We start from the raw sequence: 16,556 nt of genomic DNA on the forward strand, positions 1-16,556 counted from the left end.
CAGCGTGTTGGTATTTATACACATCACTATGTGCCTTTATTTTAATCTCAGTGAAATGTGAACTACGCACTGTGTTTCCTTTTGTACTGCAGTGTTTGCTTAGCAGGGCTTTTTTATGGCAGATCTGATCATAGAAATCTTTATAGAAATAGAAAGGGAGTGCTAAATTGATGATTGTGTAAATATCCCCTTCCTCCTAGAGCATTTTAAACCGTTTTTGCAGATACCAGTCTAATGAAATTAACAATACCAATTTAATTCCAGTAAATAAGTTGGCATAGAGACTTCTCACTAGACGATTTGTGACTTTACGGCTGACTTTTTACAAAAAAAAACATGTAAACCTGTAAAATACTTAACCTTTTAGTGGACAGCTTTCCGTGTGCACAGACTGCAGTCTTGGTACTTTGCTCTTTTGACAGTGGAGCTTAAATTTAACCATTTTAAATTAACAATTAAACCGCTGTAGATTAGCGTTAAACTTGTTTACGAGGTGCATTTTAAAGGACAATTGACCTAAACCGCGGAACATGAGCTGAAAGTCCAGAGAGGGAAAAGTTCATACTTTTTGTGCGTAAAAACAACTGCACTATGAGCTAGTCTGGCTTTGCTTCTTGCGGGTTACTATTGCAGGAGATCACACTGGCAAGGCAAAGCAAACATGAAAGAAAAAGGCAATACATATGCTATTGTGGAGATCATTGATGGGCAGAAAATTCAGCTGGTAAGCACAATGCTTGTGATGAGGGGTGCAGAAACATTTGTCCAGTGAGGCCTGCGTGTGTTTTCTATAATATACTTTCTCAAGTGCTTAAAAAAGATGAAAAGTGAATATTCATTGATATACTGTATGTCAATCTTTAGTAATGTTGAGTGTTTTCTGTAAAGCTGCATTTGCTGTGAAAACATGCTACAAGAAATAAAGAAGTTTGAGAAGACTGACAGGTGCTTTGGCTTTGTATGGTGTTTTAGGTGAATTACGTCGAATGCAATGGAACATTTACCTTTCTTGTGAAAAAAAAAATGTTCTTATGTTCTTTTTTTAAATAATAAATAAATTGCAAACATAATTCATTCACCTTTATAAATTGTGAATTGGTATATTGTAATGGTTGGTATGGCTGATAGGAATGGCAAGCAGGAAAGGTTGGCACAGGGCAGGAAGGAAAACATACAATGGAAGGAAAAACTTGTTTCCCTGTGCTAGTGCAGAAAGAAAGGCACTGCCAGGGGGCTGTATGACCTTGTGTTTATCGTATACTCCAAAAAGGATAAGGACGGGAGTACACAGAAAATAAAGAATGAGGTGTAGCCTGGGCAAATATCAAAATATTTCCACATAAAAGTAAAATAGATTTTAGAGTATGAAGTATGATGATAAATGCCAAAATACTGAACCAAAAATGTATCAGTCCTGCAGTTCTTACAACCAATAAGAAAGTAAATGACATCTGCACATGGAATCTGATAATCCTTGCACCTTTTATATCACATTGTTTCAGAGCCTCTTAAAAATAGACTTGTGAAATTCAGGCTCTGTAAATGCATCAGCTTTCTGGTAGATAAATAATTAAAATCATTATAATAAGTTTTCTCTCATTAGGTTTCACTGTTAATATGCCTCAGTTTGGTATGACAATCAAAATGAGTTTATTTCATTACAACAGGAAGCTGTCTTCTAAATAGTCCTTAATGCAACTACTAGTGCAAATGTTTCAGAAGAAAATGTAAAGGAGGATGCCAGTCTCAGACAGTGGCAGGAGGCCAACAGTATGGGAAGAGTCTTTTCACTTCAACAGTCCAGCTCACAAAGTATGAAGGCATTTAAAAGAAATCATCAAAAGTCTAATTATAGCAGCAGTACTTTATTTTGATGCTTTGGAAATACATCCCAATTATATCATTTCTGAATACTGTGTAAATGTAAAGGGTTCATTTCTGTAATCCAGTGGTATTTTTTTAATTTAAATCTAATAAAAAAAAATCATGGGCTCTAAACTGTATATAGTCTAATTTCATTTTTGAAAAATATAATATAAGCCATATATGAGATTGATTGAAGGTAAAATTTGTATCGTTTAACATTTGCTACTTAACAATTATTCAAAATAGATGTTAACTCCTGTGACTAAATAAAGAAGTAATCATAGACTAGAAAAGACACAGACTAAAGAGCAGACCTTGCTGAATTGATTGTGTACGTTTTAATTCCTAGCTGTCCATTGTTTTTATTACACTGTACTCTATATAAATTAATGATAAAATAAAGTCCTTAAGTATCATTTCTGTACAGGAGACACTATTATGTATCGTGCTTCTTCTCCAGCCACAAAAGATTGTAATCTACAATCTGATATTCATACAATGAAAACACCAGAAATATGCTTATGGTGGCTTGACAAGACAAAGGAATGAAATTTTCAATAAAAGACAGAAGACTTAATTACTTGATTCGTTACTCAGACCAATATAAATGAGATTGGTGATAAGTATAATATCTGAGCATTGGCAGGCAGAAATCTTTGTTTTAAATTCTGATTAATAAAAATTAAAATTCTCTTAGAATCCTTGTATAGATTAAAGTCTTGCCTCATCGAAAGCCCCCTGATTAGAATGATACAGGTTATGTTGTCATCACCAGCAGCTTGAAATTAACTGTGCCTGTTTTACCCATCATCCTTTTTTATACAAAATGTCAGAAGTCCTCTGCATTTACTGACACTTAAACACTGCTATATTTCAATTAAGGGCTATTGTGGGTAAATTACTAACATACTTCATATGTGCAATTTATTTATTATTTCTCTTTGGCATTTACTGTGCTGTAATGGTTAATGCACTGAAGAGTGTGAAGCACAAGATGGCAGGCTCACTCCATATTTGCTGTGTGAGCTTAAGAGAAATTTTGCGGCAATGTATAAAACAATAGTATGGCATGTTAAGAGCACAGTGATGTGGTGTTTCATTTGGAAAATGCCATATTAAATTAAGAATATAATTACTGTATAGTCTTACATGTTATAACAGTTTCACACTTTAAAATCAGATACTGTAACAGAAACATCCTAAAGTGTCACTTTTGAAATAATACTAAAGTTCTTTTGAAGGCAGTATTTTTGTAATATAAATGGTGTTTTGACTTACAATATATAAGACTTGTTTATGTAATTGTGATTCTTGCTTTGTTTTCACTCAGTATTTCTAGCTATTTTAACAAATGTTACATTATTAAATCTCCCTACACTCTTAAACAACATTCAACATTGGCTATGGGACAAGTGCAATATGACGTATGTATGAATGGATAATTTTAGTTTTAACGTGAGTAATTGTGTTTTGTTTTTATTTTATTTTTGCATTGGAAAATTGCAAATAAATTTCGTTGTACAATGTCTCATTGCTACAATGGCAATAAAGATTTTGATTGATTGATTGATTAAAAATAAAAATACCACAGTGGTCTTTCAGAACAATGCCATAGGGGATCTGTTTTTGGGTCCCAAAAGACCCATCCACATGAAAGTTCCAGAAAAGAACTAGACTTGGTGTTTTTTTTTTTTTTTTTGAGAAGAATTAAATTTATAGGACTGGCAAGCTTCATTAGGCTGAATGGCCTGTTCTCGTCTATATTGTTTTAATGTTCTAAGAGCTTTTATTTCTTTAAATCTGTAACAGGCTCCATACAGCCAATAACCATGAATAGATGGTAACAGATTTGTGAAATGTGAATGGGCTCCTGATTTTAAAAGGACTCTTGCTGAATACAATAACACAGGCTAAGTTCAATGTTTTCTTAAGCTGGTAGTAGTGTGCTAGGTATAGCCTACCAAGCATTAAAGATTTCACTTTTTTCCCAATATATTAGAAAGTTTTTCAAAGCAGGAAAAACCAACTTCATATGCAAAGAACCCTTCCCTAAGTGAAATGGTGCTTTGTCAAGCAATAGTTCTATGAAGAACCACACAACCCAAGAAGAGGAACCATACAATACCATTAAAGAACCAGTATTGTAAGAGTGTTTCTGCATATTTGTGTTGTAGTGCCATGTTTTAAGTTTATATTCTGCAGATCAGGAGCCCCTGGGACTAACATTAAGATTCAGAAATGGGAGAAAGGAAAGGAGATCAGTTTAATGCTCTGACCATTTAGAAAGACAGGTGAATGAGGGCAGTGGTCAATTTGCATGTCAGAAATGTGTCACCTTTCTCAGTTACCAGTAACTCCCTAGGCAGGTTGTAAATAATGTACTATATCTCTTATTTACCCATAAAAACTAGAAAGGCATGAGGTAAGGGAGTCACTGAAAATGTAAAAACTATCATTAACCCAGAATGGCAATGGAGTTGTCAGAATATGGCTAATTACTGTTAAATAGTTTAATGTTTACCAAGATGAAATCATCGCCAGGCAGGTGTACTATAAAATAAGCCGTATCCTTAAAGAATGACATAAATTGGACATCCTCTGCAACCCCCGAACTAGATTACGCAGGTCTGAGAATACTGTTATAAATCATACATTACCAGACAGTGGCCACATCACTAAATAGCTTAGAAAAAACATTATAAGAGGTGATTATCATTACCTAATAGCTTATAGTGTGTGTGAGCCTGGATGATGGAGTTCGTGGTAAGCAGCACACTTAATATATGACTGTAAATAACCATTTTATTACCTATTAGCATATGTTTAAGACAAACTCATTTATACAATATAACACATAGTGTGCACTTCCCAAAAAGAAAATCCTGAGAGGGAGACTTTCAAGAAGGATGAACAGCATTTGATATAGTAATGGATCCAGTAGTCTAGGTTCAGAACCAACAGTCCAATTGTGGTCTTTGTGGAATTTGTACATTCTTCCCATGCCTATGTGGGGTTTCTCCTACATGCTCAAAGATGTGTAGATTAGGTTAACTTTTGGCTCGGTGTATGTGGCTGCAAGTGAAGCCCATGATGGTTTGGTGCCCTGCATATATTTACACATTCTGGTCAGTGCTGCCAGAGTAATCCTCAGCAGCCTGTGATGCTGAATTCAATTGAACATATTTGAAATGATATGTCTGTATGAACAGTCTTCTGTAATATCTCCTGTAACGTAAGATACTTTTTCCATGTATGCAGGCTCACAGCTGCAAAGATGTGGATTTGAATTCTTAAATCTTTTCTCCTTTCATCACCTTGAGTTTTCTCTGGGTACTTCAGAATCCACACTCATCTCTCCAAAATGTTTACTTAATTGGTAATTCAAAACTGCCCCAGTGCAGAGTGTGCATTAGCATATCCTGCTATACACTGGTACTCCATGTCAGGTTTGGTTTTGTGTTATGCCCAGAGTTCCTAGGATAAGTTCTGGGACGCCATGAGCTAATGGTGGAAAAAGCCAATTCACAAGATAGATTAATATATTATCTGTGGGTAATAATGACACCATCACCTAACAAAAGATGCAATGTAACAGTAGTTAATGAAGATGTTTCACATGAAGAATAATGTTCTTTTGCTTTTTCTTTAAATCAATGAAGATTTTAATGGAAAAGCATAATCTGTTCCAGGGTGAATGTGCCAACTCTCAACAGACAAATAAAACTGCTACTGTCAGGCATTCCTTAAGTATAGGTCATATTTTTACAGATGTAAAACTTCACTTTTTCTTCACATCACAAAGCAGAATAAAGTACACCAACAGCTTAAATAAATTGTGGCAGAATGGTGAAGATGTTTGCGGCCTACTAGAACTCTATTGCAGGAAATGCTATCAGTAGTATTTGGGATTGACATTTATTCTCATATCAGTATATCTTATCAGAAGGTGAGATAAAAGTAAGATAAGTAACATGGAACTGTATGTATTGATACAGCAAATCACCCGATGAACTCAAAAAGTATTTTGTTTATAGTCCTTACTTTAGCAGCTAGTTGTGTGTTTACTCTCTGACAGCAACACAGCCACTATATATCATTTTATGGGACCATTTTGTTCCTATACTGTATTTTCAGAAGAAGGGTAAAATGTAAAGACTGGCCGGTTTACATTCGTGTGTCTCTTACTTCATTTTAACTGGGGTATATATATTACATGTGAGGCACTGTTCATTAAAATGCTAATTTTTTTTAAATTTACCATAGCTGCCTTTATTTTAAATGTTCATTTGTGTGATCTGTTGTGTGTCAGTTCTGCTGTGCATGATGTGCATTGCTGTATTTATTTAAACACATTGAAGCTCTTGCTTCTAATTCTGATTATTATGGTTCTTTAGACGTAAACATAACATATCCTACCATAATTTAGGTAAGTCTATTAACCATAACCCACCACTATACGACACTGCTGTGGGTGTTAATTGCCTCATCCTTATATGTTTAATTATTTTAACATTCTTTGCTGTTTCTTTCTTTCCTTTTTTCTCAGCTACCTCTGTCCAGTAGCCATTTAGATGTTTATAACAGGCAGAGTTTGACAGGCCCCACCATTGGTATGACCAGCAATTCATGCCCTGCAAATATTGCCATCAAAAGAGAGATTTCAGGTGAGCATCAATCAAAACGGAAGCTTTATCGATGTCAACTTACAATAATGGCTGTATGGAAGTATTTAAGTATCAATAAATGAAATAAAATGTTATTGTTTATCAGTAATAAAAGTGAAATTAAATGTAATTGTACACAGTTATCCACCCATCCCAGCTTAATTTCACTGAATATGAATTATGAATAAATTACAAAATAAATAGTTTATATACCATATGTAGATGCCCCTTCAGCTTCTGAGCTCAAGGTTTCAGTTTTATCCAGGAGTCAGGGTGAATGTTCTTTTAGTAATATAAACATAAAGCTAGAGCTCCCTTATAACAATCCCTGGTGTCCTTGCACCTCATGCTTTTAGTTTTCCAAGGAAAGCCATTTCTCCAGGACAGTTCTGTCACTGCCTGCCCCACCTTCCCAGCCAGGTACTGTTTGCTGCTCCTTTTTAGGCTCCTTTATGTACTTAGAAACAAATATCATTTAGAATCTGACATGCTGTGAGAAGCATAGTTTTCCTATTGATATACTGAAACAAAGACAAAAAAAATGATAGATACTTATATAATAACTTTGCTGATAGTTGTCTGTTTGTTTAAGATGCAGAGGCGCGAGCGCTGGCCAAGGAGAGACAGAAGAAAGACAATCATAACCTTAGTAAGTGTTTTTTTTATTGGTTGGAAGAGGTTTAAAGTGCAGTAATAAGAGGAGGATAACAAAGTCATTCAAACCTTTTTTTTTAAATGTTTAACCGAAAATATACAATAATCTGGTATATCGTTAACCCGTCTGGTTTTGCAACTGCTGCAAATAAGAATTCATTTGTAACAATGGAAAACAACTTGAACCTTATTTAGTATATGGCATTGTATAACTAGCTAACCCAATTCTCATATAGTTTGACAGGAAGATGTTATCAGCAACTGTGATATCCATGTAATTATGTTTTAAAATGGTGAAATTATGTAATATTACCTGGAAAAATGCAAGGCATGCAGAAATATAAAACTCTGCCACTGTTTTTAACAGTCTGAGCACAACACTCATTTACCTTCATCTGCAACTCTGAATGTGGGCTTGAGAGTGTTATGTTATATAAAATTGTACAGATATAACATGATATATCTGTTTATATAAGCAACCGTAATATAACATCTTTTAAATATCATAATTAATTATATTTATAGCACTGCAGAAAAATCAGGCTACACAAGAAAAATATTTTTAGATGTTATATGTTATGTACTGTCTTAACAAGCAAATAAACAACTACTGCCCACATAACTAGCTCTGAAAAATAGCATTACACTAATGCATTTTGTGGCAGGCATATATTTTATGAAAACAAAAGATGGCACCTGGGTCATGCTTAACAATCCTAAATCAGGGGTCTGCAAAGTCGGTCCTGGAGGGCCATAGTGACTGCAGGTTTTTGTTCCACCTCATTTCCTTATGAAATATTTTTATGATTCATTTTAGTTGTCTTTCATGTTAAGATTCTCTACTTTGAATTCCTTAGTGTAGTCTCCAACAGCTGCATTCACTGTTTTAATTGCTCATTATTAACAATAGAATGCAGTTGTTCATTTACCAGCTCTGTGTATTCATTTAATAATATATACTGTATGGAAAGAAACTGAAGAGAAAAAAGTGAAGACCTGAAAATTGCTCACTCAATTCAGGCTGCAAATCTTTTAGATGATAGTTCTGAAAAGGAAAAATCTACGATATTAAGAATGTGCTGAGATAGCAGAATAAAAAGAAGCCATAAAAATAAATAACATCAGTTACTGGCAAGGATTGAGTTCTAATTAAGCAACTGGGCTGGAAAAAAAAAAACCTGCAGCCACTATGGCCCTCCAGGACCAACTTTTCAGACCCGAGTGGTCATATTTGAGACAAGTGAGTTGGAAAGCTAACACAGAAACCTGTCCTGTCAGTGCTGGTGGTCTTGGTGGTAGCCCTGAGACCTAAAAGAGCTTCCTCAAACTCCAAGAAGCAAAATATTCTTGTGGCTATTATAACCTAACAAAATTCAAGCAGAACAAGAGAAGAAGTAAAATAAATTTGAAAAACTCTGTATATGTAATTCATTTAAAATATATGCTGCTGTGATAAAGCAAAAAAACATGAATACCACACAAAATTAATTCCACAATATTTTACATCTTTATACTTAAGTGAAAGTAATTTTTTTACTTACTATAGGATTCTTGGTGCACTTTTATTCCAAAGTATAAAAGATTTTAAAAAAATCATCTTCATTGTCAGTAATATTGAAAGCCAAATGGTTGTGCAGTGAGCTGAGTAGTCCTTACTGTCCATTCCAGTGAAAATCGTTTGAAAGTCACTAGATTGTCCTTGTCTTTGGTCGCCTTTATTGGTTTCTGGCTAAGTGATTTCTTCACCCCTGTGACATTTTCTGGTACTGAGACTTATACCACTGTTTCATATCATTGACATAATCACCTTTTCCTTTATACAGTTGAAAGAAGGAGGAGGTTTAATATCAATGATCGCATAAAGGAACTTGGAACCATGATCCCAAAGACTAATGACATGTAAGTTCTTGTTTCATTTAGTTCATGACTAAAGAATTAATTTTTTTCCTTGTTACCCTGATGCACTTTCAGAATGTTTGAACATTTTACATTTTGTATTATGTACTTGTATGCCTATAACTGTTTGCTCACCATCATTACAGCATTCAATATTTCTGCTTTTCACTTAATGTCAGTTTGTTTCTGGCTCTTATTTATCTCATCTAAGAGAAGCAAATTTTGAAACCTGTGGAAGCACATTGCAAAAATGCATTCAATTTTATGTTATGACAAAACTATAGTATCAGCTAGGAATGTGTCTTTAGTGTGTACAATATTCTTTCTTACATTTCAGATTAGGAATTTTGCATATAATTAATAAGAGCAATTTATCATCTCATCTCATCTTCCCATGCGCTTTTCCTGGCAAGGGTCGTGGTAGAAAAATTTATGTTCTCCAAATGTATTTCATTAGAGTTCTGAGGTTTCGCCACTAAGCTTTTTAATTAGATAGATGTAGCACCTCATTCCCGTATAAAAAACTTCCATCCAATGTAGCTGGCTAAATTCATTCAAGTTCTTGTTTCTGAATTGAAATGTAGACATAAAAGGCTGAAAGGACACAGTTTAGTTTTGTTTCCATTCTTTTCACACATTTCCAGCGGTTTTAATTAGAAAATGTGTTTGAAAAACAAAAACTGTAAATCAGATTATTATAATAGTTTAATGTGTGAGCCCCTTGTCAGCAGAGAAACCACAGAAGACTTCAGCAGCATAAACTGTTGGATTATTAAAGCAATGCACTTTTGTCAGTAAATATATAACAAAGAAAATCATATACCTATTAAAAATGTAGGAAAGGCATAGCTTTCTCAATATCCTCCCAAACCACTAGTGGTAGAAAAGAACGTGGCTAAGGAAATGGGGCTTAATTCAGGCAGAGCTTTTTACTTTCTTCTATTGATGTTAGAACATTTGGAAGTGGATTATATCATTTAGCTTTAGTCTTCATCCATTCACACTTTTGTTCAAAAGAGATTTCTAGAGTAGGAATGAGTTCAGAAGCAGTTTGTAGAAATTGCTTAGCTGACTACTGTCCTCAAACACCAAATCAAAAAATGAAATGTTAGGTGTTTTCATCATCCCTGGGACATGAAGTCAAAGCTGATCAAATCTTTTCTTGCAAAATGCAGGTAGAGCTGATTTAGGAAGGTGAGGTATTTCATGTCAACATTTTTCAGTAAAAAGAGGTGTGACAGCATATACATACACTATTATCACATTTTTTCTGTCCTTTGATCAGATTGATCAGTTTTGGTGAGGAGTATCTTTAAAACATTTTGCAGGTGAACAGAGTTTGGCAGGCATCAAGCACACAGACCGGTCCCTTCATAGGACTATTTCTGGTGCTTAATAAAATAGTACTAAATTTAAAATGTAATGTATAAGTCCAAAGACATGCAGGTTAGGTGGATTGGAGATTCTAAATTGGCCCTAATGTGTGCTTGGTGTGTAGGTGTGTTTGTGTGTGTCCTGCGGTGGGTTGGCCTGCCTTGTACCCTGTGTTGGCTGAGATTGGCTCCTGCAGACCCCCCGTGACCCTGTGTTCGGAATCAGCGGGTTGGGTTGGAAAATGGATGGATGGATGTATGTATAAGACAGTTGTTGATGATTTATCAGTAATTTATCCCTATTACAAGGGAAAATAATAAATAATGCAAATCAGTTTTAAAGCCAGTGGCTAATATCAAGTAGATGAATAGTGTTCTTTGTTCTGAAAAGCTTTTAAGGTAACACCATAATGTCATACTTATTTGTTACACATATTGCTTTTGCTTGTTTTGGGGTCTGTATACATGCACTTTTCATTTTTAAAATCAGTTCCACAAATGGTTTGATAATTAAAAGTAGATTTTTATTACTGTTGGATTTTATACACATAAAACCATCTTGAGCATGGTCATGTGATCATGTTTGTATGCTTTTGACATCACTGGATGTGACGTTATGAATTTCTAGCAAATACGTATCTCTTTATTCTCCGGTGGATACTACTTTTCTTCAACCCTTAGTGGTAACTAGTTTGTTATTCAAGTAGGCCCTAGTAATTGGATGGATATTTTGGTTATGACTTGTTTCTAATTTAGACCTTTACTTTCATTTTGTTTCTTGGCATTGGTCATTCATTTCTGATTGTCTTTGTGGTTTTGAACCCTTGCTGCCAATACTGACCTCGTCTTTTGATTTCATTTTCATCTCTTTTGCACTTTGCTTATAATAATACAGTGTTCGTGTGTGTGTGTGTGTGTTTCTGAGAATAAGAATTAGTAAAAATGCTTCATAGAATGTGTAACATAACTTGATCAAGTGTAGTAGCTTTCATTTCACATTCAAATGACATAATAGTGGCTCCATCTTTTTATAGGGATGTACGCTGGAACAAAGGCACCATTCTTAAGGCATCAGTGGACTACATAAAAAAAATGCAGAAAGACATGCATCGATCCCGGGAGGTGGAGAACAATTTCAGGAAACTGGAAATGACTAACAAACAACTCTGGCTAAGAGTTCAGGTAAGTAACCATATTGCTCCATAGGATAAGGCGAAAATTTGTAGTAAAGGTAACCCATCATTGTGTGAAGACAAAGTAAGTTAAGCACACTTCACACAGACAAAAACAATCTTTGGACTTTGACTAACTGTACTTTCTTTCAACTTGTTCAGGAGTTGGAGATGCAAGCCCGAGTTCATGGCCTTCCCTCCAGCTCCCCACTGGCAGGCAGTGAAGCAGGGATGTTGAATCCTTTTGTCAACCAGGAGCTAGCACCCGAAGAGAAGCCAATGGTTAGTTCACTCCAGCAGCAGGCACATGCCATGGTACCACAGCAGCAACCTGTCATTGAACAGCCTTCCTACCCAAGTGGGGCTCAGACTTTTGACTTCAATCCATCACTAGGGCTGGGTGAACACCCTACCAGCTACCAGGAAGCCCTGCCGCACCTTACTGACCTGTCATTTGCATCTTCCGAAAAGAGGAATATTGACTTTATGCTTTTGGAGGATTCTTTGTCCCCTCTTGGTGTGGACCCTCTACTTTCTGCCATGTCCCCTGAGGCCTCAGTGGATAGCAGTCGAAGAAGCAGCTTCAGCATGGAAGATTCTGATATCCTGTGATATTCTTGAAAGATAACATATCAACCACATATATATACCACCCCCCTGTTTGCATGGCACCATTTGGACCACAAAAAGCGATCTGTGGAATGTTTTATCAGGTTATTATCAAGGTGAGGGCTGTGATGGGCAGGGCTAGACATTCATAAAAGACCTCCTGCAGAATTTAAATCAACACTCGCTGATGAGCATATGAAGGAGCCCAGGCAGGACAAGGATATGGTACCTGGGGATCAAAACGGAGCAGCATGGCATCCTCTGCGGGCAATGTGTTAAACTTATAAAAAAACATGACTCTGTATATATGTTTGTGTGCATGTGCTTGTCAATGTGTACACACGTACAGACATACACACAAACACATGCAGTGAACAATCTGAATAATATAAAATCTCTGTTTTGAATTAACAATGGATTTACACAGGCCTGAGAGAAAACCACACAAATTACTAAAAGAGTGCTTTTAACAGTGAGGGCCTGCACAGGGCAACAGTCGTAAAGCAAACAAAAAAAAAAGAGGAAGTGATGAAATGGTGTCAAAGACCATAGGTTTAAAAAATTAAGATTATTATGGATATAATATTTCTGTATTTTGCAAGCACTGGAATTCTCTGTTATTGTTGTTATTTTTTTTTTTCCTAAATGAAAAATGCAAATGTGAATACTGCTATTGGGTTATTTAAAGAAAAGAAACAAAAGTTACGCATTGACCAGAATAGGCTTGTTTGCTACAGATTTTTTGAACAGGCCATAGTTTTTCATTGACAGCTTAGTAAAAGACACTGCTTTGGTCACCAAAACCTCATTTTTACTTTTTTTTTTTTTTTTTGTAAATGAATGCAAATTGTAGTTTTTGAAATCATTTATTTAAATGATTCATGAAGATGTGAATGCCATTTGAATTTTCCAGTGAGAGAACCACTGTGGGCATTACTAATACTACAAGCACAAGGAATCTCCCAAATATTCCCAACCTTGTATTACATGCTTCAGTGTTTTGTCTTTCATCACAGGAATGTTTTTTATGCTTACCACTAGATGCCAGTCTTTCTCCAAGTGAATGTTTTATGTTTGTTGATGATCCCTGCCAGGGATAATAACTTTAGTGGATTATGTTGGTAATGGGCACTTCACTTGAACAAAGCTCAAAAAGAGTTGCGCACAGCTGTCCATAGTTTGCAGATATGTAGACTTTATTTAGGATATGCTTGATTTTTTTTAATGTGATTTGATAATGTGCATTAATATATTAATGACTAGCAGTCCTGTGAAATTTTTAATCTTCTCTATTTTGTATACAGTAGTCTGTGGTATTTCATGGTACTGTTCACTTTCACGTCTTTCAGTCTTCTTTAACCCAGCATGCTGGATGCCCAAATAAGCCACAGCAGAACTCAGTATGAACAATCTTAATACCCTCATATTCTCTTATCAGTTGTTTGTTTAACAACTCACACACACATACACACTTATCTGTTCCAAGCCAAAGATCTCTGTGATGTAATAAACAGTCCATAGTGCTATATCTATCCTACTTCTTACCTAAAAGTTCTATCAGCATGGTAAATTATTAGCACGAAAGTTTTAGTTTTCCTGTTGTACATTCTTCTTATCAAATGCCAGTGAGTTTGGCCACTTTTTAATAGCAATCACAAGGTGTATATCATTCAGAGAAGAGGAAAATACAACTGAAGGATTCAGGCATCTTTCACAAGGAATAGGGAGAGTTTTGTTGACTCCTTTTATCATTTTTCTAAATCTGTGTGGGTTAGTGTTTGGTTTTAAGTGAGTATGAGTGTGAATTTATGTCCGAGTGGGTCTTGTAATGGACTGGTACATTGTATAATGCTGGTTCCTGACTTGCCACCCTAACCTAGCAGTAACCTAAATTAAGTGGGGTTGGGAATTGTATTCAATAGAGGTACATGCAGAAAGGTGCAGCTTTAGAATTGCAGCTCATACTTGAAACTATATTTACATGTATTTGCTTAGCAAACTCTTTTATCCAAAGTGACTTACAAAAGTAGTCAACATAATTGAGTTAATGTGAGCCTGAGGGGCCATTGGCGAACGTGTTACAGGACAAGGTTACAAAAGTGATCATCACAAGTGAACAAAATGCAAGCTAGATACCATTATCATTTAGACAGAAATTCAACAAACAAGAGAGACTTCAAGCACTTCTTAAACACATTGAAGGAGTCAGGATTTGGAATGGAGGTGGGCAGCTTGCACAAGCTAGGAGCTATACATGAATAGAGTCTAGGCTGAAATTTGATACCACACAGAGCTGGTCTCAGCAGACACCATTCATTAGCAGACCTGAGTGGATGAGAAGGAGCATAGAATCTCACAAGTGTCTCTTTATGTGGAGGTGCTGACCCACAGGGTACTTTGAAGGAAAGCATGAAGGATCAGAAATTAACACATGCTGCTGCAGTGTTCAGTGCCAATATACTGATCTGAAAAGAGGAATGACACCAATACATATTAGACTGGGGAGATATTAAAACAAGAGAAATATGCTTCCAAAGAAAGGCCATAATAACTTTGGTTTAAAAAGTTATCACTCCTTTATATTCATGTATAGATGATATAAGGCCATTAAACAAGTCAGTTGTCTTACAGTTCTTCGATAGTGGTTTTTGACAATTGTGTATCCTCCTTTGGTGGTGTTTAAGGCAATTCTCTTTGGCATAGACTTGATGCATTGCGTTCCGGGTGTCCATTTCAGCAGGCTGCTGGCTCAATGAGGCTGTGACAGGTTTTATACACTCATTCTAAAATCAGCTACTGTATAAACACTTCCTACTGACCAACACTATATGTGGATTAGGTGGTTCTACCAGTTTAGCAGATTCATTGAGCTATTTGCCTGTTACTCTGGCCAATGCTATAGATAGATTAGGTTCTGTCCACCAATATAGCAGATTCTTTGATTATCTGCCACAACATTATTACAACTGTCTTCTATCAAAATAGATTAGTGCGCCTACCCCGATCAATAAATTCTTTAAGGCTCCTTTTTACAGTCCTCACATTGTAACAGCTGCCAGGCAAAAAGTCTTCAACATTTAGCAAGTCTTATTTATTCACTGAAATACAGTATGCTGCAGAAATGTATATATGGATGCTATACATACACGGATCAGCCACAAGTTAAATGCCTAACATTAACATGCCTAATACTGTGTAGGTCCCCCTTGTTCTACCAAAACAGTTCCAACCCATCAAGGCATGGGATCCACAAGAACTCTATAGCTGTCCTGTAGTATCTAGCACTTGTTTTTCTAGCACATCCCACAGATACTCGATAGGACTGAGATCTAGTAAATATGGAGGCCAAGTCAACACCTTGAACTCTTTGTCATGTTCCTTAAACCATTCCTGAACAATTTTCACATTGCGGCAGACACCTTATCCTGCTGAAAAGAGACTACTGCCATCAGGGAAAACCATTGCCATTAAGGGGTGTACGTGGTGCGCAGTGGTTTTTAGGTAGGTGGTACGTGTCAAAGTAACATCCACATGAAAGCCAGGATCCAAGGTTTCCCAGCAGAAAACTGCCCAAAACAGTCCCTCTGCCAGCTTGCCTTTTTTCCATAGTGCATTCTGCTGCCAACTGTTTCCCAGGTAAACAACACACAGGCCCTCAGCTGTCCACATGATCTAAAAGAAAATGCGATTCACCAGACCAGGCCATCTTCTTCCATTGCTCCATGGTTCAGTTCTGACACTCACATGCCCATTGTAGGCGCTTTCAGAGGTGAATAGGGGTCAGTATGGGCACTCTGACTGGTCTGCGACTATGCAGCAAGCTGCAATTCAATGTGTGGTTTGACACCTTTCTTCCATGGCAACCATTACATTTTCAGCAGTTTGTGTTACACTAGCTCGTCTGGGGGATCGGACCAGATGGCCTAGCCTTTGCTCCCCATGAGCCTTGGGAACCCATGCCCTTGTCGCTGGTTGTCTTTCCTTCGACCATTTTTGGTAAAGGTACTAACCACTGCATTCCAGGAACACCCCAGGAGGACTGCAGTTTTGGAGATGCTCTGACCCAGTTATCTAGCCATCACAATTTGGCACCTCAGAGGCACTCGGATTCTTACACTATTATTCACTTTACCTGCCAGTGGTCTTAATGTTGTGGCTGGTCAGTGTAAGTATACTTTTACAAAATCAAGCTCAATGGTCACAGTATTACATCGATCACTAGTGCTTTTTCAATGTTTGTTTCAGGAATATCACATTCTATTTTATTCTATGTTACAGTATTTCCATTTGGGTTTTGCTCTGTATCTTATTTTATTCCTGGC

The 16,556-nt window shown here is 36.3% G+C and overlaps 1 protein-coding gene across 5 annotated transcripts in view; it reads left to right on the forward strand.

Annotated features, from left to right (window-relative positions):
• Positions 1-12,838, forward strand: part of tfeb (transcription factor EB) — an 89,578-nt gene extending 76,740 nt beyond the window's left edge. For 4 of the 5 annotated variants that reach the window (XM_028796676.2, XM_028796672.2, XM_028796673.2 and 1 more), the window contains 5 exons: positions 6,413-6,530; positions 7,123-7,179; positions 9,008-9,083; positions 11,488-11,635; positions 11,788-12,838. In XM_028796676.2, coding sequence (XP_028652509.1) covers positions 6,413-6,530; positions 7,123-7,179; positions 9,008-9,083; positions 11,488-11,635; positions 11,788-12,237 — 849 coding nt within the window. In that variant the 3' untranslated portion in view covers positions 12,238-12,838. The remainder of the gene's footprint in view (positions 1-6,412; positions 6,531-7,122; positions 7,180-9,007; positions 9,084-11,487; positions 11,636-11,787) is intronic. The other variant, XM_028796675.2, reaches the window with a different exon arrangement.
• Positions 12,839-16,556: the final 3,718 nt, after the last annotated feature.

This window comes from Erpetoichthys calabaricus, chromosome 3, assembly GCF_900747795.2.
Source record: "Erpetoichthys calabaricus chromosome 3, fErpCal1.3, whole genome shotgun sequence".
Taxonomy (NCBI): domain Eukaryota; kingdom Metazoa; phylum Chordata; class Cladistia; order Polypteriformes; family Polypteridae; genus Erpetoichthys; species Erpetoichthys calabaricus.